This window comes from Felis catus, chromosome B1 (assembly GCF_018350175.1).
Source record: "Felis catus isolate Fca126 chromosome B1, F.catus_Fca126_mat1.0, whole genome shotgun sequence".
In the NCBI taxonomy this organism is placed as follows: domain Eukaryota; kingdom Metazoa; phylum Chordata; class Mammalia; order Carnivora; family Felidae; genus Felis; species Felis catus.
Genome location: NC_058371.1, coordinates 38,737,210 through 38,758,127, shown reverse-complemented (window position 1 = coordinate 38,758,127; position 20,918 = coordinate 38,737,210). Strand labels below are relative to the sequence as shown.

General features: G+C 37.7%; 1 protein-coding gene across 24 annotated transcripts in view; it reads left to right on the top strand.

The window, feature by feature from the left end:
• PSD3 (pleckstrin and Sec7 domain containing 3) overlaps positions 1 to 20,918 on the top strand; it is a 785,560-nt gene that overhangs the window by 337,779 nt on the left and 426,863 nt on the right. For 22 of the 24 annotated variants that reach the window (XM_045055432.1, XM_023252529.2, XM_045055431.1 and 19 more), the window contains 3 exons: positions 8,047 to 9,127; positions 11,753 to 12,148; positions 17,046 to 17,081. In XM_045055432.1, coding sequence (XP_044911367.1) covers positions 8,047 to 9,127; positions 11,753 to 12,148; positions 17,046 to 17,081 — 1,513 coding nt within the window. The remainder of the gene's footprint in view (positions 1 to 8,046; positions 9,128 to 11,752; positions 12,149 to 17,045; positions 17,082 to 20,918) is intronic. The other 2 variants (XM_045055440.1, XM_023252532.2) reach the window with 1 other exon arrangement.

The following is a 20,918-nucleotide window of genomic DNA, read 5'->3' as shown; positions in this document are numbered from 1 at the left end:
CAACAGTGCATGAGGGTTCCCTTTCTTCCACATCCTCTCTAACACTTGTTATTCTTGTGGTTTTGATAATGTAATAGCCATTCTAAGAGGTATGAGGTGATATTTCATTGTGATTTTGATTTGCATTTCCCTGATGATGAGTGATGTTGAACATTTTTTCATGTACCTGTCTGTATGTGCATCTGTTTGTCTTATTTGAAAAAAAATAAGAACTTCTGCCCATTTTTAAATTGGATTTTTTCCTCTGCTATTGAAATGTATGAGTTCTTTTTGTATTTTGGATATTAACTCTTTATCCGATATGTGATTTTCAGGATTTTTCTCCATATCAGTAGGGTGCCTTTTCATTTTGTCAATGATTTTCTTTACCAAACAAGAAGCTTTTTAGTTTTATGTAGAAGGATTATTTTTTCTATTCCATTTTGTCTTATTTCAGCCCTGTCCCTGTGTCCTAGAAGTGGATGACTATTTAACATACAACCCAAAGCACTCCTGAAATTGATCTTGTTAACATTTAAAAGTAGCCCATTTCTTTCTCTCTATATTAAGTTAGAAGAAAAAAAAATTTAAAAATTAGTGGGTTTAGTTCATCACAGGAAAAGCAACAGGAAACAATGTTAGGGATCTGACCAAACCCATGAAACAGCAGATAATATTCCTATTAGAAAAGGGTGACTCCTAAAGGAATATAAATAGATACCCCCAAAAGTATATATATTTCACTTGAATGTGAAAAGCTGGTCTTCTCTCTCTTCTCCCCTCCCTCCTACACATTGACACTACATTTCATTCCTTTAAGGGAAAAATAAATGTAGAAAAGCTATGAACTCTTATTAATTCAGATTCTACTAGTGTGTGGTTTCTATTTAGGCAAGTGCTAAAGTTCTTTTTTTATACTTAGCAAATCCCTTTGCTAAGATATGAGACCAAATTTAGGCAAGAGTAATTCAGTAAGACTTTCTGGAACAGAAATAGCTATTTCAGTATTCACTTGGATTCTTACATTAGTAATAGATACAGAGTGACAGAGGTGAAGGAAAAGCTTTAACAAGTTAGGTATAAGAGCCCACAGCAGTTGGCATAGACTGAGCAGTAGCTTTGTGGAAGCATGTTGAAGTTAGAGAGGGCTGGGCAGAGGGCATGAGGTGATATTGGGTGTGGATACTGGCTGGAGTGGGAGATGTAGCAGCCTCTTGTGTCTTTGCTCTGTCCCTTCTGCCTTCGCCCTGGCTCAGGCACATATCACCTCACCTGTGCTATTGCAAGTAGCCTGTTGTTACTCCTGAGCCTATTTGTGCTCATTCTTCCCTGTACATCCCTTCACATGCTACCAGAATAACTTTTTCTAACATGCTAAACAGATTTTTCATGCTTTGGCAACATTCAGTTTTGAATCCCCTTATTTTTAGTACGTAGCAGGTAATTAATAAATGTTTGCTGAATTTGAAAGAATTTTGGAAGTATCTGTGTATTTATGGGAAGTATCTATGGCCTTATTTCAAAAGGGAGCAGAAAAAAAAATCTTTATAGTAAAAGAAGAATTGGGTCTTTTTTTTTAATCACCCTAATATAAATAGTCCCGATTTTTAAACATAAGGAATAAATCAGAAATTCCAAATAAAAAGGTCAGGATTAATATTGTATGAAGTTTTGTTTGTTGTCAAATACAGTTTGAATGGTGACTTGAAATGCAAACAGCAAAAATAAACTACTCTTGCATTCTAACAAACAGGTGCCTTATTTGAAAGATTTGGTGCTATGCTGAATTCTGTGATGAGCACTCTAAGAGTCATGTGGTCTTTAAGGCTACTTCTACCTAGGAGCTACAACTAGAAGATTTTTCATTTTTTATTGTGTCTGGTAATATCGCTGTTAGAAATAAAGGTCTGACAACTCAGAGGCCTCTTAGTTTTTTTTCCAGCAATTTACTCCTGAGAAATAAAAGAGTAGGAATCTAGTCCTGACTTGTAATTCTTCTAGAATACTTTGTTGACCATCGTTTCATTTACCTTAGTCAAGTCATTTTGCTTCTCAGAGCATTGATTTCTCTCAGTCTGTGCTAGTTCTTATTTAGTTTAGAAGTAAACAACATTTATTAGAATAGCACTTATTAGAACAGTAAACTTAGAGCAGGAGAACTGACTGGAATAGTAAAGAGGACGATTTGTCATGCAGGGTTTTGGTTTTTCCCTTCTTCCTTTTGTCTTTCTTTGATCAGTTGCCAAGTTGTTATATCAAGATATCACAAGCTGTTGCCCACAGCTGAGGCATTTGCCATCTCCTTTATGAGATACATTTTAATGACAAGTATTAATTATAGAATGGAGAGATTAATTTCATTGAGTCCTCTTTTCTTGATTTTTTTCTGGTCACTTCTCTTTGGACCAGTGTACCAGTGTTTATTTTAGTGGTTGTTTTACAGATGGGAGTTTAAACTGTTAGAACAAAGTAGACCTCTAAATGATAAAGTATATATTTTTTCCCTTTGTTAAATAGATTTCATTATAGTATGTTTTTGATGTTAAACGTATGTATGGCTTCAGTGGTAACTGTGGACAGTTTTGTTAAAACACTTCTGATAGGTTAAAAATTGTAGTCTTTTAAAGCTTTAAAATATGAGGTAATATTACGTTCACTTATTTCATGTGTTTGTACAATATGTAGTACACAGCTAAAATTCTCTTGCCATTTGTAAGGAGGAGAAGTGACTTCTTATAAGGGCTGGTGATTAAAGGAAGGCTTTGAGTTTGTTTTTGAAAGATGAAAGAGGGGATTTGAGTTAGGTCTTGAAAGATGAAAACAATCTGGTCGTTTAGAGATGGGAAGAAAACCTATCCTATGGGGAAAAGAGGTTGAGCACAGACACAAGAGTGTATCCATAGTTAACTTAATTTCCAGTACATATACCTTTTCAAGGTATTCATGTGCTGCCCACCTCCTTCAGTTAGAGAATCAGTAGTAGAGCATATTTGAAAAGGGGGTTGAGCAAGAGAAAGAGAATAGTTTGAGAAAGATACATTGGGACTGGGTTATGGATCCTGACTTCTAGATCAACGAGTTTGGACTTTAGACTTTATTCTCTAGGCAGTGCAGAACTACTGAAAGCAACATAAACTTTTGTTTTAGGAACAAAGTGGGAAAATGAGGCTGGGTTTTGGATAACTGTTTCAGAAGATTTTTAAGTTTCAGGGAAAAGTTTGAAGACACACATATTAGAGTACCTTACTACCAATAAAGATGGAGGGGCAGGGAGGGATGTAAAGCATAGTGAAGGTAGAATAGATAAGCTCTGACTTTTATTTATTTTGGTAGAGTACATCATTCAGTTGAACCTGCCTTCTCAGCTGCCTGCCTTAATTATGTTAGCTGGCTGAATTAATTCTTAAATCCCTTCAATCTTTGAAATTCTATGTTCTTTGATCCTTGAATATTTGTAAAGGTATACCCTAGCTTAGAGAAATAATGAAAAACATTTAAAATCTAAAGGAAATATATCCTACTGGGGACTAAATACTTCTCTATCTACTTTAAGCTCTTTTACTATGTTAAAGAAAGAAAAACATCTTTTTGGATTATTGACCATTTTCTTTCATTGCATATTAACAATAAATTTATAGTTTGGAAGTGTTGAAGAAACTGATGAACACAGAGAAAACTGTTAAAAGCCTAAAAAAGTGTAAAACGTGAACAATGTTTTTAAAAGTTGTAAAAAGGTACCAACATAGGGATAGTTCCCAATTCATTTTGTGAAGCCAGCATTACCCTAATACCAAAACCAGACAAAGATAGTACAAGACAACTGCAGACCAGTATTGCTCAGCAAAAATACTAGAAAGCTGAATCTAGCAAAATATAAAAAGGATTATACACTCTGACCAAATGAGATTTATTCCAGGGATGCAAGATTGGTTCAGTATATAAAAATCAGTTGATATAATAATGGTTACTAGAAAAAAAAGACGAAACTCACATGAGCATCTCAGTTAACAGAAAAAGCATTTGACAGAATTTGACACCATTTCATGATAAAAACACTTGACAAACTAGGAATAGAAGGGATCTTCTTCAGCCGGATATAACGCATTTGTGAAAAGTCTACAGCTAACATTATACTTAATGGTGAGAAACTAAAAGCTTTCTCTTAAATTTAGGAACAAGACAAGGTTGTCTGCTCTTACTACTTCTTTTCAACATTATAGTAGAGGTTTTAGCCAGGGAAAATAGACAAGGAAAATAAATAAGAGGCATCCAGATAAGAAAGAAGAGAAAAAGTAAAACTATTTATTTTCATGGATGACATGATTTTGTATATAGGAAATCCTAAGGAATCCATAAAAAAGCTATTAGAACTTAAAAAGTTTGGCAAGGTTACAAGATGTAAGTTCAGTGTACATTAACCAATTATGTTTCTATGTGCTATCAGTGGATAATCTGCAAATGAAATTTTAAAAATGAGAATCCTACTTATAACAGTTGCAAAAAGAATAAAACACTAAGGGGTATACATTTAATAAAAGTAATGCAAAATTTGTGTATTTAAAATTATAAAAATTTGCTAAAAGAAATTAAAGAAAATTAAATGGAAAGACAGTCTATGGCATAGGTCAAAAGATGTAATAGTATTATTGTTAAGATTCCAGTACTCTACAGATTCACCCCAGTCTCTCTCAAAATATCAGCTGACAAACTGATCCTAAAATTCATATGGGAAATGGAAGGGGCCCAGAATAGTCAGAACAACTTAGAAAAGGATGAATAAAGTAGAACATACACTTCCTGATTTTACTTTCCACAGAGCTATGATAATCAAGATGGTGTAATACCAGCAACAAGATAGGCTTTTAGCTCAATGGAATAGAATTGAGAGTCCAGAAATAAACCTTTAAACTTATGGTCAGTTGATTTTCTACAAGGATATTGAGGCAGTTCAGTGGGAGATGGAAGTTTTTTCAACAGATAGTGTTGGGACAACTGGATATCCAACATTAAAAATGAAGTTAGGTCTCTACTTCACACCATATACAAAAGTTAACTCAAAATGGATTAAAAATCTAAATGTAGTAGCTAACACTGTAAAAATCTTAGAAGAAAACATAGGAATAAATTTTTTGACCTTGGATTGGATAATGATTTGTTACATATAACACCAAAAGCACAAGCAATGAAAGGAAAAAGTAGATAAGTTGGATTTTATCAAAATTAAAAACTTTTGTGCTTCAAAAGACACCATCAACTAAAGGGAAAGACAGCCCACAGAATGGGAGAAAATACTTGCAAAGTATATATATCTGATAAAGAACTTCTGTCCAGATTATATAAAGAATTCTTACAGCTTAATAAAAAGACAAGTAACTGAGTTATAAAATGGGCAAAGGATCTGAATAGATAGAAAATGTACAAATTACCAATTTGTATATGACGAGATGCTCAATATCAGTCACTAGGGAAATGCAAATCAAAACCACAGTGAGATACCATTCAGTACCCACCAGGACAGCTAAAATTAAAAAAAAAAAAAAGATGGACAATAATGGTACTCTCAAACTTTGCTGGTAGGAATGTAAAATAGTGCAGTTGCTTTGGAGAACTGGGAGCTTCTCAGGCATGAAACAGAATTATCATGAGACCCAGAAATGCCATTCATAGATGTATTACCCACAAAAATTGAAAATAAATGTAGACACAAAAACTTATATACAACTGTTTATTAATCCTAATAACCTAAAAGTAGAAACAACACAGATGTCCATCAACTGATGAATGAATAAAGAAACTGTGGTATATCCATACAATAGAATATTATTTGGCAATAAAAAAGAATGAAGTTCTGATACATGCCACAATGTGGATAAACATTGAAATCATTGTGCTAAGTGAAAAAAGCCAGATACAAATGCCACATATTATAGGATTCCATTTTTATGACATGTTCAGAATACACAAATCCAGAGAAAGAATGAAGATTGGTAGTTATCAGGGGCTGAGGAGATAGGGCAATAGGGAGTGACAGCTGATAGATATGGGTCTGTTTGGGGCTGTGGTGAAATGTTCTGGAATTAGAGAGTGGTAATAGTATAATTTTGGGAGCATATTACAAACCACTGAATCTTAAAAGAGGGAAAAATGTCAATATGCACCCGAGGAAAAGGAATCTTACTGTTTTTAACTATCTTTGTTTTCAAAATCAGGATTTGAAGAGATGCTCCCTCTTCAGATTTCACCAAGCCACATTCTCTTAGTCTTGTCTTATGAAGGTGTTATAAATACTGCTATCACAGAGAAGTGCTTCTTGGATTCCATCCATACCTTATTCAAATTTAATTTTAAAAATATATTTCTAATTGTTTAAAAAATGGAATATTAAACAGTATATACTCTCAGATGTATTACTGATCGTATATTTTGCATACTGGGGGATACCATATGTTAACACATTTCTTTTTTTTTTTTAACATTTATTTATTTTTGAGACACAGAGAGACAGGGCATGAATGGGGGAGGGGTAGAGAGAGAGGGAGACACAGAATCCGAAGCAGGCTCCAGACTCTGAGCTGTCAGCACAGAGCCCGACATGGAGCTCGAACTCACAGACCGTGAGATCATGACCTGAGCCAAAATCAGATGTTCAACCGACTGAGCCACCCAGGCGCCCCTGTTGTGCTGTTGTTTTTAAAGCACTGTGAATTACAACCTTCCTATTTAGTGAAATGTTAGATAAATGTCTGAATATATACACTGAACATGAAAAACTTGATTCTAAGGCATGTACAAAATGAACTTAACTTAGAAATGTGTTGGGGCACCTGGGTGGCTCAGTCAGTTAAGCGTATGACTTCGGCTCAGGTTATGATCTCGCGGTCCGTGAGTTGAAGCCCCGCGTCAGGCTCTGTGCTGAGCCTGTTTCAGATTCTGTGTCTCCCTCTATCTATGACCCTCCCCCATTCATGCCCTGTCTCTCTCTGTCTCAAAAATAAATAAATGTTAAAAAAAAAAAAAAGAAATGTGTTAACATATGGTATCCCTGCTCACCTGCTCATGCTCTCTCTCTCTCTCCCTCTCTCTCTCTGTCAAAAGTAAATAAACATTAAAAAAACGACAACAACACAACAAATGTCCTTTTGAATAAAGTTGTTAAAGTGAGTACACTGCATTTCTACTGTAGATGAGGATTTTCTTGATACAAAGTAACCAAAACCAAGTTTGGAAGAAAATTGGATAGTGGGGTTGATGTAACTGTAACTGGTCTCCATAAACTCTCAGTTAAAATTTTTCTTCATCAGAATGTTTTCATTGTTCTCAATGACTGCTATTTTAGTAATAAAATGTAAATTTGGTTCACTGTAGTAAAAATATACTAATTATTGTTTTCACTGCTTCATATATTGGGGTTCTACGTAACACACCTTTTAAATTTTATGTGGCTGGGATCCTGGAAAATTTTCTTAACACATGAAGTATCCTATTCCATTTTGACTTTAGTCTCATTGTCCAGGGATGTTCTGGAGGCATTTCCCACCCCCCAGAGAAATCTAATAGTGAAGGGGAGGCTTCCAGCCAAAAAAGTATTTACTGACTTTAGGTAGATTATATCTTTGTTCTGAGGCTCTGTCTCAGAGATTGCACTGCACAGATACTTTTGGCTGGATCGTAAGGCTGTTTGTTTTTATGCCCAATATAAATATTTTAGTTACTGCCTCATAAATGGTATCACATAAAAGTGATAGGTATTTTATTTTAGTCTCTTTTTGCATGTGCAGCAACTGAGTTTTCTGTGTGGGACTTTATCAAAAGGAGGGTGAAATATGGCATGTGTCATTAGATTGCCTCTTTCTATACTAAAACCTTTGTGGTTACTTTCATGTAAGCTAAATGGAAGGGACCATTGGCAAAGTTACAAGAATGATGTGTTGCAGAGTGGTTGAGGGCAGGAGACAGTGAAAGAATCAAATAAGGATTATTGAGTACCTAATATGTGTGGATATTTATCATTACATATTCTAACCTATTGTTCAAAACAAGTTATGTGTCCTTCTGTTCTACTCGTAGGTGATCATGGAGGAAGCACTTTACTCCCACCAAATGTCACAAATGAATTTCCAGAATATGGGACCATGGAGGATAGTGGAGAAGGCCTAAGAACTTCTCTTGGGTTTGATACAGAGTCTCTGCCAGGCTGCCCACAAGGGCAGCTGGGGGTCCAGCTTCTTCATGGCCACCAGTCTGGGCTTGAGAGTGTTACCGACAGACCAAAAGATGCCAGAGAGTCCCTCACTCAAAGTCACCTCAAGGAACAAAGTTTACAACCCATTGACTCCTTGATTTCAACTCTGAAAGCCACAGAAGCCAGAAAAGCTTCAGGAACATTACAGGCTACAAAGGTACTGGACAAAGATGCTATTTCTAGTTTTTCAGTTCAGCAGGTGGATAAAGAGCTGGACACTGTCCCTCATAAAACAAAGAGACAGGGAGCCAAAAAATTATTTCCTGCTGGCCAAGAAAAAGCACCAGATATACCTCTTTCAGCTGAAGTTACGACTGAGGGGAACTTTTATTTGAGCATCCAGAAGGATCAGACTGTACTATTAACTGGAGAAGCTCAGGCAGAACTTTCCAAGATAACTAATAATGGTAGAAAAGGGGCTGTCCATGTGCAGGAGCCAGCTTGTTCTATATCCTCCCTGGGGAGCCCAGCAGTGACACATACCTCTGCAGGCAGTGTTGCTCTTTTGAGAGAGAAGAGGTCTGATCAAGGTAGCTCCACAGGACGCCCAGGCCGGGTCAAACACGTGGAATTTCAAGGGGTGGAAATATTGTGGACAGGAGGGGAGAAAAGAGAGATACAGCATCCTGTGGATTTTGAGATATCATTGGAAAGGAGCACCTCTCCTGAAAACAGAGAACTTTCCAGAGTGCCAACCCATCTCATTTCATGTGCTGGTTTGTATAATTCAGTTGGTTTAACTGAGAGTGTTTGGGATGAAACCTGGAGATCATCAGAGAAGCTGGGCACCAGCTCAGGGACGTTTTCCCCTCTGCCTCTTGTTGAGAGTGGAGAGGATGAAGTCTTCCTAAAGGAAAACAAAGAACATCTTGAGAAGAAACCTGAACTGGAGAGAGACAAGGAAAGGTGAGCTCCCACAGTCATCCTGCTGTCTGTGTTGCCTTGTACACATTATAAGAGATCTTTATCCTGTGCTTGTCCATGAGAACTCAACATAATATCCTGGGTCCTTGTTATTATAGAATGGAAGAGAGTTTATTATAAGCCAGATTCCTTCTAAGTCTCTAAGATATAAAAGTGATCTTGTTGTAAAGCTGTGCATTAGGCATAAACTGGGGAGGCAGAGTTACAGAGAGGCTGTGAACACCATACTCATGCGGATCCATTTCTGACGTTTTTTATGTTTGACAGGTTTCAACTTTTCCAACATTAAGGTAACTAAAATACCCCACGGTTATCTTTAATAATATGAAAAGGTTTGGACTCTTGACATATCCTATAGTCACTATATCCTATCTTAGGCACTTCTTCTGTGTGCAACACCAGTGCCTATATACAAGCCGCATACATGTGTGAACGCAGAGGTTTGGGTTTGGGTTGCCCCAGTTTTCTAGGTTTAGAAAGGAGGTCAGGAGGTCAGAAGTAGACTTTCGAATTCAGTTGTTCTGTGGCATTCACATGAGAATCCCTTCTTAAAAGTAGCATATGTTTTGATTTTGGGCCTGATAAATCATCTTAGCATGATATGGTACCTCCTGATCTTGCCATACATTTCTGACATCCATATCAGCTTAGAGCCTGGATAAATGGAAGACATAACTCATCTTTGTTCACTTCTTTTCATTGCTGTCTTGACCATACAGTGCTCCTTCTGGCAAAGTCATTTGTCATGTACTCTCATTTCCAACTTGTACCATCTTTTATCCATCAGTCCTCATTGCATCACATTTTATAGTTTATGTGGGAGAACATCTATGTCAAGGCTGAAGGGTTTTTTGTTTGTTTGGTGTAAGGAAATACATTTTCCTCTGTAGTTAATTAACAAATCCACCTAGAGTGATGCTCCTTTAGGAAGGTTATCAGGACTCCTCCTCTCCACTTCTTCCTCCCCAACCCCCCTAACACATAAAATCTCTAGACGTCCCTCAAAAGCAGCCTTGATATGCGGCACATGGCTCAGTAGTTATAGTCCCACTGAAATATACACTTTTGCTATTGTACATATTATTAATTTATTCCACCCTTCCCCTCTCCCTTCTTCCACAAATATTTTTTGACTGTCTGTGATGTTCTTCACCCTGCTAAATACTGGACATAAAAGAATGTTCAAAATAGATAATAACTTGTGGTCATTTCCCTCATGGCGTTTACTGCTAAAGATAAACACTGACTACATAAACATGTTAATAATTATAGGATCACAAATTGTGGTAGGTTCTGGGAAGGAAAATAACAGAGACATACTAGAAAAAAATAAATTCAGTTGATGGCTTAGAGAAGGCCTTTCTGTAGAAATGATAAGTAGGCTGAGACTTGAGAAATGAATATGAGTTAATCAGGCAGAAAATGGGGAAGAAGAATATTCCAGGGAGGAAGGGAACAAAATGTGCAAAGGAGAGCTGCTGGACTGCCTAGCTATGTGTGCTTCCTAGAGTTGTGTGAAATGAAGTCTTTATGGAAAGTTAGAAGATTTGAAACTCAATAGTGTGGTTGGAGCATAAGGAGCTGTGGGGTTGGGAAATGAGCATGGAGAGGTAGGGAGGAGCTTCCCATTTTATTCCATGGGCAGTGAGAAGCCATTAAGAGACCCAGAATACTATTTGGTATGTGATAGACCTTTATAATTTAAAAACAAGAAAGACAACTGTATTGTTGATTGTGAATCCTCATAATAGATTTACGTGAGGTAGTTTTTTATTTTTATTGTTATTTATAGGAATTTGAGACTTAGAGAGATTAAGTAAGGTTTTCTAAAGTGATATAGCTGGTAATTGGCACATCCAACATTCAGCCCCAGGTTTTTCTAACTCTTGAGCTTTGCTGTTATGGAGTTTAAAAAAATTTACTTAATTATCCTAATATTCATTTTTAATATTTGAACACAGTGCTGCATACTAATTAATTGTTTATAGGTTTTCACTGTTTTGGTTAGCCTTTCAATAAACATGTTTGTTGGCTTTTAAAAAAATTGTTTTTGTTTTTAAAGGTCATTCGCTGGCTGTTGAATTTTGGGTCTGAAAACTCTCTGCAGTGCTGCCTTGTTGTCGGCAGGGGGCGGCCCTTGGATTCTAATCTTCTCATCCTCTTGAGGGCAGTTGGTCTTGTTTAAATCAGAATGTATTAATAGACCGATGAAAGTTTAGTGTATTTTTACTCCATTAAGTTTACACAGTATATTTATCTGTGTTCTGTTAAAATTAAGGATGACAGTGGCTGTTAACAATTTGAATTTGTGGAGTTTAGTTGGCTAAAATGAGAGTTTAATATTTCATTCAAATATAGTCACATACTAGGAAATTAGTTTGAAACTACAGAAATTATTTAGACAGCACATGTATGCTAAGAGGTTCTTCAACCCGAATATGTTTCTGTGATAGCTTCCTTTTCAAATATATTAAGACATAACCCAAAGAACAAAATTGTTAGCTTTACGGAATATTATTTTTCTTATATGGTTATATGGTTGAAAGGGAAAAAGTAAAAAGAATATTAACCTAATATTGAAATTCTTCATTCTTATTTTCTTTCTAGGATTCTTGAGCAAGAGGAGCACTTTAGGGGAGGAGATGATGATGTCCTTGGGCCTGCGTATACAGAGGACTCTACTGATGTGTACAGCTCCCAGTTTGAAACCATTTTGGACAACACTTCCTTATACTACAGTGCTGAGTCCTTGGAGACATTATATTCAGAACCTGATAGCTATTTTAGCTTTGAAATGCCTCTCACTCCAATGATACAGCAGCGCATTAAAGAAGGCAGTCAGTTTCTGGAGAGGACAACAGTGGCAGGACAGCAAGATGTCCTGAGTATCTCAGCAGATGGTGGAATAGTGATGGGTTATTCTAGTGGGATCACCAACGGGCTGAATGACACCAGTGACTCCATCTACATGAAAGGCACACCAGAGATTGCTTTCTGGGGAAGGTACTAATTCTATCCTCATTAATTTCATGCGGTGATTTTTGTATCACTTTCTCCTTGGGAAATATAAGAGTGGAATATATCTGAGGAGCATTTGGCCAGTTTCTGTGGATATAAGTGAATGCTGTGAGTAGAAAGTAATTTGGGTTTTAGGGACAGGCAGAGTGTGCTTTAGCAGTTTCCCAAATTGGCAAGCTGTGGTTATTGTATATGGTGGTATTTCCTGGATTACAATATATAAATTGCATCCCGAGCAAATATTTGTGGGTGATGAGTAGGTGTTAGCTGCCATGGTGTACCTTTGGTAGCAGTGGTATGGTGCTATGAAAAGAACACTGAGAGATGTTGGCTTTCATATTGGCACTGATATTGGTTGTTGGCTTGGAGCAGGTTGCTTGACTAGGCCAGAAGTTCCTTAACTGCAAATTGAAGGTGTTGGATTAGATGGTCACCCAAGTATCTTACAGGCCTTTGCTCTGTGATGTCCTGTTCTGTTGAGCAGTCTTCTATTCCTGAGATGGGAAATATCCGATTATATGGATGCTTGATAGAGCTGATACCTTGGTTAAGGCTATAAATATTTATTTTCTCTCTCTACTTTAGGATTTAAGTCTACTTGGGAGGTAAGACGACAAATTATATAGGTTACATGTGCCCTACCTGTCATTTAGTTATTCCTTGTCTATTTATGGATTATCCAGCATTTCATTTCTTCTTGCTCATTATCTTTGGGTCATTCACCTGTTTTTTAGCATCTTTATCAGTGGGTAGAGAATGCTAAACTTCTTAATGATTTTATGAATTCAGTTTTGATATAATTTTCCTGAATTAAATTGTGTGTGTGTGTGTGTGTGTTGGACAAAGTCAAGGGGAGATTTAAGGGGATAAACTATTTTAAAGCTGTATGAAATAGTGTCAGCACTTTTTTTTTTAAAGTCAGTATTTATTATACAGGTTTCCAATGAACCTCTCTTTGTGAGCATCTTATGTTGAGTGTTTTCTATTACCAGTTTATAGGTTTATAATTCTTGCATGAACACATTCAAGACTGGCATTTATAAATTGTAGCTATGCATTTCCATGTGAAATGGAACATCCAAATGGATGTTGATTGCTTTCTTGGGTCACTAGTGATATAATGAAACAACACTAGTCTCAAAAGCAGAAGACCTTAGTCTGAATTACTTGGGCAAGCCACTTATTTTCTCTGATACTCACTTTATTTATTGGCAAAATTAGGTTAATGGTATCCAGCATGCTATGTAGCTGTGAGATTTAAAGAGTTAATATAGATTAAAGCAACTAGCACAGTGTATGGTACAAAGTAGGAGCTTGAGTAAAGGTGTGAGTCAGAATTGGTTGGCGAGTCCACATTTAGACTTTCTCTATTTCCGGGGCTAGGGGGTGGGAGGGGGTGTCCCTGAGGGTAAGGTGTTTCTGAGGACCATGGTCCTCCCCTTGGGGTGGGAGGAGGGCCCTTTTGTTTCACCATCATCTCTGATAACTGTAAGTTGAGATAAAATGCAATAGTATAGGCATGCAGATAATTTTATTAGAACTTCAGTCCAGCTTTCTGGGGTGAGTTGAAGTTGTTTATATTACAGACCCAAAAAATAGATGGGGGAGCTGAGGTATTTTGGGCTGAGAGGCTTTGCTGCAGAAGCTTCAGGGAGAGTAAGTAAATAAAAAGAGATGAACATCAGAAAGTCAGATCAGGAAGGAATTAGGTGAAATGTTTATCAAATGTATGGTTTGCTTATTTACAATAGGAAGTAGTCATCATTGGGGCCAGTGTGGGTGCCAGTCATTATTAGTAGGGCAGAGTTAGATAGTTAAGAAAGAGTATTTGGCAAGTTATAGTATATTTTAGCATCTCAGATTTAGACAGCAGCACACTTTAGGCAATCTCAAGATAAAGCTTCATTACCTGCATTGTCAAACCTTGAGCTCTTGGCCAGTAGTAAGACAAACTGAGAAACAGACTCTAACTATGGAGAACAATCTGATGGTTACCAGAATGGAGGTGGGTGGGGGGATCAATGAGCTAGGCGGTGAGGATTAAGGAGTGCACTTGTGATGAGCACTCGGTGTTGTATGGAAGAGTTAAATTCCTAAATTGTACACCTGACACTAGCACTGTGCAACTAACTGGAATTTAAAAAAAAAGAGTGAATTCTAATATGAATGAGAAGCATCTGAGGGATGTGTCAGCCACGCTTCTTTCAGCTCTGATACTCTTCCATGTGATTCCTGACTAGTGGTCATTCTTCCCTTCCTTTAACACTTCTGGTAACTTGAACAGACCTATTTGTGTTCTTCGAGTTGGCATAATATGTGGTTACAGGTGAAGAAGGTTTTATTTTATGATTTATGTGTCCATTCAGGGTTAAAAATGTAGGGCGGGCTCAATGATCTAAGAAGTTTTATTTATTTTTTCCTAAAAAATTTTAAAGAAACTGGAATAACTTTTATGCTTTTCTTTACCCCTCTGACTTTTTGGTGCTTTTAAGTTGCAGCACCAGAAAAATTGTAGGTTGAAGAATTATGACATTTTTTTTAGCTTGAAGGGGGCCTTAGATAGTCTTGTTTTACAGTAAAGAATCTGAGTCCCAGTTTGGTGGGATGGATTTACCTGTGAGAGATCCTTTACCAGAGTTCAAATTGTCTGACTCCTAGATTAGATATATTTGCTCTTCTAGGCAGCCTGGTCTCATACCTTTATTCTTTTTCTAAATCTAATTTCTCTAATGCCATATGTCTATGGAACCAGAAGTGTGAGTTGGTAATTGTAGAATTTATTGTTGTTGTTGGTGTGTGTGTTCAATTTGAGAAAAAAAATTTACCAAATTGTTAACAAACATGTCTCCACAAATTTTTAAAGTAATCAATGAGCAGGCTTTTAAACATTTCCTTTACATTAAAACATTCTTCTGCAGAGGTAAGGAAGTAGACTATGGAGCCTGTTAAGGAAATCCAGACTTGAATGCTGACTGCCCAATAGTCAGCCTGATTGACTTCCCTCAACAACGTGCTCAGGGCCAAAGTGTTAGGATTCAAGAGAAAAAACATTTTCCAATTTTATTAATAAATGTGACATTTGTATAAGGAAAGTGATAAATCAAACAAGTGTACATGCCTAGTATTCTGTCTCTATTCACTGGCCTCTCCTGTTCCCTTGGCAGTGGACTGGGGGGGTGGGGTCTGACTATATTGAATAAAGTGAACTCTCAAGAAGGCACAAAGAAAAGGGGATGATACACGACTTATGATATGACTAATGACTGATGATGATATGACTGTCTCCCTGATAATGCTTCTTTGATTCTAACTAGACCTGAACCAAGAAATTAAGCCCATCTCTGTTGAGGTATTGATTTTAATGTATAAAATATTAACTGTCAGCCAGTAGAAAAGATTATAATATTACTTAGGTTGTCTCTAAGCATAATTCTGTATCATAGGCATCCTATAGTTTTTATTTAGTAAACACATGGTATGTAATTCTCATAATAAGCTAGGAGAAAGGAGCAATTAATGTTCTCATTTTCTAGATGAGGAAACTGAGGCATAGCGCATTTGAGTAACTTACTCAAAGTAACACAGATGGTAGGTTGCATGCCCAGGGTTTGAACCCAGGCAGTCAGGCTCCAGAGCCCATTTATTTTTGGTTTCAAAACAAAAATATATTTGGCATTGCCTAGGTATATTTTAAAATCCTTTCCTACTTCAGTATGTGATTTACTTTGTCATTAAAGATGATTTCAGGGGTGCCTGAGTGTCTGACTCTTTCTTGATTTTGGCTCAGATCATGATCTCACAGTCATGAGATCGAGCCCTGTGTTGGGCTCTTTTGGGTGTGGAGCCTGTGCACCCAGCATGGGTGTGTTCACTCTCTCTAAAAAAAGAAAAAAAAAGGTGATTTCAGTGGCAGTATTTGACAGTGATTTCATTTGAATGCAAGATAACACTATTCTCTTTTGTGTTGCTTCTTTAAAGAAAGGTGCAAGTGGTTGGGAAGGTTAATGAGGATGTTGTATCACTTCAGCAAAACTTAGTTCTCTCTCTCAGCAGTGCCTTCCAATTTGGATTTAGCCATGCATTGGTGATCAGGGGCGGGGGTTGTTCTTCCCTGTTACTCTCTCCACTTAAATCAAAGAAGAAAACATTTCAAATCTGTAGTATTCTAGTATCAAGTTGGAAAGGGCATTTTTAAAGAGTACATGTGCTCACTATTTGTCTTTTGAAGGATTATATACCTTTTTAATATCAAATACATCATTCTTTATAAGGTGAAAAAAACTTCTTAAGACCTTGGAATAAATCTGGACAGGAATAGTTAAATACTCTCAGGTGCTCTGAAGTGCTCTGGACACTGAATGTTGGCGAGGAAGCCGCATGTCGGTCAGGAAATAACTCACCCTGTGATTGTAACACAATATTTTAATGAAGGAGCAAAGAGGAGCATCCCCTCCCTTTGTGGTCCGCTACATAGCACTCAGGCTGATGGGGTCAGCAGTGCTGTGTGAAGTCCAGTCACATGGCTCCAGAATTAGAAAGGATAATTAGAGACTTACAGTTGTACATGTTCCAATGGGTTCCTTTGTGTCTGGGTGCTTCTCCCTTGCTGGCTTATCATCTGATGATTGCAACTCCAATCAGTAAGTTGTGACCTGAAGACTATAAGGCACAAATGTTGTCACTGTGACCATTCACAGAGCTAAATATTGTCCATTTCTATTGAGCTTGGGTTTGGACAGATAGGAAAAGAGAGATACCAAATATAGTAACATGGCAGGATCCTCTCTTTTGGTTCTCTGAAACATATAAAACTGCATTTTAAAATTAACTGTTTAGCATAATAGATATATTTTATGTCTCAGCCTCCTGGCTTTTCTTTCAGATACCGCTCAGGATATGGAGGAGTACAGCAGAAGAGGTGAATTACATCAGTGTGCAACTGATATGCCTGAGGAGAGTGCTTCAGTCAGTCTTGGGTCCACTCCAAATTTGATAGTTTTGGTTTTTTTGCCTTCCTTTTTTGTTTGTTTGTTTGTTTGTTTTCCCTCTTTTCAAATGGAATGCTGGTGTTTAAAAGTATCCCTTTTCTTCAGTTTTTCTCTTTCTTTAGTGTTTGTCTAGGAAAAAGCACGTGAAGTGTGATTTCAAAAATGTTTTTAACATTTCAGTTTAAAACCTGCAGGCATTTTAGTTTATAAGTATCAAAATAAGAATGAAAATAATGTGGTATTAGTTAAGCTTCTGAATGAGGAAAAGATTTTGATCCTGTGAAATTGTCTTTAGAGATCTGGCTGACCAGTGAGTTTCCGATGTTTCTTGTATCATTAGGAGCAGGAAGCTCCGCAGTCTCATAGGTTTAATATTGGGTAGCTCTTGCTGTAGTAATCTCTTTAGTCCTTTTCTTTTGGGTTTGAAGACTAGTTTTGCAGAAAATGGGTTCTTATTTTTTTTTCTTTCCAGCTTCTCTCCCAAGCACTTATAATGGATTTTGTTTTTTTATTTACCACAAAGGGATCCTTGCTCAGTGATGAGTGATGGGGGCTCTGCTAGGTTTCAGAGCCAGTCCTATCTGGGTTTGAATCCTGTCTCAGTTACTTACTAGGTGTGTGATATTGAGTAATTACAGAAAATCTGAGAACGTTTCCACGTATAAAATGCAGTGTATAATACCTATCTGGTAAAGGAAGGGGAAGCAAATGAGATTAGTCAGGTAGCAGAAATCAAGAAAAGAAAATCAAGTAGCTTAACAATGCCTGGTGTACATCATAGGAGATAAATAAATCAAAATTTATGTCATCATGCTACTGTGCCATGAGCTCAAGTCCTGTATCAGTCTCTGAGCTGCCAGCACTGTCCTCTCAGCTCTAACTATCTGGCACACCTATTGCTGGACTTCCTGAAATACCACTTTCTTTTCATAAAGTACAACACTCTGTGGTAGGGTGGCATAAATATGGGGATTTGGGATCAGAAGACAAGGAGGTCACGTCATCCTCTTTACTGGCTGCCTGATCTTGTTTTACTCCAGACAGCCTGTGATTCCATTGGTGAGGTGGAAATAACCTTACCACTCATTTTATAGCTTTGTTGTAAGAATTTGCTAAGTTCTAGTTTGTGGATATTTATTTTAAACCTATTGTGAGTTTTGTAGTAGTCTGAATAATAATCTAAGGGATGTAAGAAAATACACAAGAAAAACCTGGTAAAGAAAAACAGATGCAAGGATTTAGCAAATGTTTGAATATAGGACATGCAGGCTGAGTCAAAATCATTGTGAGACTTCAAGCGTGGATGACTTACTGAATCTAGAAGTAATAGGAATTGGGGAGATCGGTGGGGTTTGTAGGAGAGTAGCTAGTAGTGAGGTCAGTTTAAACAGGTTAAATTTCAGGAGAGTGATGGTGCTTTATGTAGAAGTGCTGTTGGGAGTGTGAGATTGAAGGCTGGCTGCAGGACTTTGGAGTTACCATTTGGATGTGAGGCTTGCAGCTGTGGGCATGAGCGAACTCTTGGATGATGAGGGGTGTGCTGAGGCCAGCTGCAGAGATGCACACACAGGAGCACTTGGGTGCTGCTTGTGCATCTTTTTGATTCTGTATTTGTAGGAAATGCCCTCCAAGGTGAGTTTCCTGGGTGCTCTTCTGTACTTGCTTCGTTTCTCCAGCAGTGCCTTGGTTATCAGGGAGAAGCTCAGTGCTCCAGTCGTCTGATGGATGTTCTTTTAATTTCTCTCAGACAGTCCTGGCCCTGGCTGGCCTTGGTGATTTGGGGCTCTGTTTGTTGAGTGCCTTCTATATAAATTGGTGATAACTTCAGGAAATGGTCCTGGATTTGAAATAGGGTTTCCTAGAAACATTCTAATTCTCTAGTTCACAACTTAAAGTAATGCCCTGGATAATGATGGATATTAGTATGAAGAGTGCTGTGGGATGCTTGCTGAAGTGGATGATCTTTTATCAAAGACCATATTAAAACACTTTGTTTTTATTTATTTTTTAAAATTTGTTTTAGAGAGAGAGTGGGAGAGCAGAGAAAAAGGGCAGAGGGAAAGAGAGCATCTTAAGCAGGATCCACACTCAGCATGGAGCCTGATGTAGGACTCGATCTCATGACCCTGGGATCATGACCTGAGCCGAAATCAAGAGTTGGATGCTCAGCCAACTGAGCTGCCCAGGCGCCCCAAGACTTTAAATGACATTGGACGTATATATTATTACAAGGGTAATCATGGGTCTAAATAAAAATCTGATTGGCAGTTACTGTTTTAACTGGTTGAGATGATATAGCCATTTTTTTATTCATATATCAGTGCAATTTTTATCTTTTAAAGGAAGCAACAGCATTTCCTTTTAGCAGAGGTCATTTAACACAAGATTTGCAATACTGGATGAGAAATATTATTCATTGATTTGTTGTTTGGGAAAGCAAAAAGAGAAAGTTATATGAAGGTATTTTACATAGGAGTACCAATTTATCAGAACTCCAGATGGGTACATTTCCAGTGCCTTAATCTTTTTTTCTTTTTCTACTGTGGATCTCATAAGCTTTCTATCAACTGATGTACAGAATCTGTATTAAATTGACTCAGCTCCTAACAGACCCTTAATATTCAATATCATGGCCATGGTAAGTTCAATATAATCTTTCTCATGCATGCTAATGAAGATTAATATCAAACTACATCTAAACCAATGTTAGGTCAATAATTTGACTTCATAATCCCCACACCCCATATGGTATTTCATATGCCTGCACCTAAACCTCCATCTGTAGTGTTCTACTGATCTTTCCATTAAGAATTATTAAAGGAAAGCCTTATAAGTCACACACTGAACTATTGAGATTCTTAATCTTTCTACTTACAACCTTGCTTCACAGTGGTGTTGAGCTGGGAGCCTGTTAGAATTGCAGAATATCAGGCCCCATCTGTGACCTACTAATTTAGGATCTGCATTTTAAGATGTCCAGGTGGTTTACATAAACTGACATTTGACAGGCACTGGTCTGGAACAGTGGTCCATGGACCAAGCTAAAGTAGGAAAGCTCTAGAATAGGATTCTCTGACCTGACTGCACATTAGAGTTACATAGGGAGCTTTTTTTTTTAATTTTTTTTTAACGTTTTTTATTTATTTTTGAGACAGAGACAGAGCATGAATGGGGGAGGGGCAGAGAGAGAGGGAGACACAGAATCGGAAGCAGGCTCCAGGCTCTGAGCCATCAGCCCAGAGCCCAACGCGGGGCTCGAACTCATGGACCGCGAGATCGTGACCTGAGTTGAAGTCGGACACTCAACCGACTGAGCCAACCAGGCGCCCCCATAGGGAGCTTTTTAAAATTCCAATTTCCCATGCTTCACCAACAGAGATTCTGATTCTGTTGGTGGAGGATGACATCTGGACAGTGATAGCTTTAAAGTTTATTTGTTTTGAGAGAGAGAGAGAGAGAGAGAGAGAGAGAGAGAGAATGAGAATCCCAAACAGGCTCCACACCATTAGCTCAGAGGCTGATGTTGAACTCATGTCCTGAGCCAAAACCAAGAGTCTGACGCTTAACTGATGGAGGCACCCAGGCGCCCCCACCTGGGAATCTTTTAAAGCTATCACTCTTTGGGGTGCCTGGGTGGCTCAGTTGGACTTTGGCTCAGGTCATGATCTCACGGTTCGTGGGTTCGAGCCCCACATTGGGCTCTGTGCTGACAGCTCAGATTCTGTGTCTCCCTGTCTCTCTGCCCCTCCCCTGCTCATGCTCTCTCA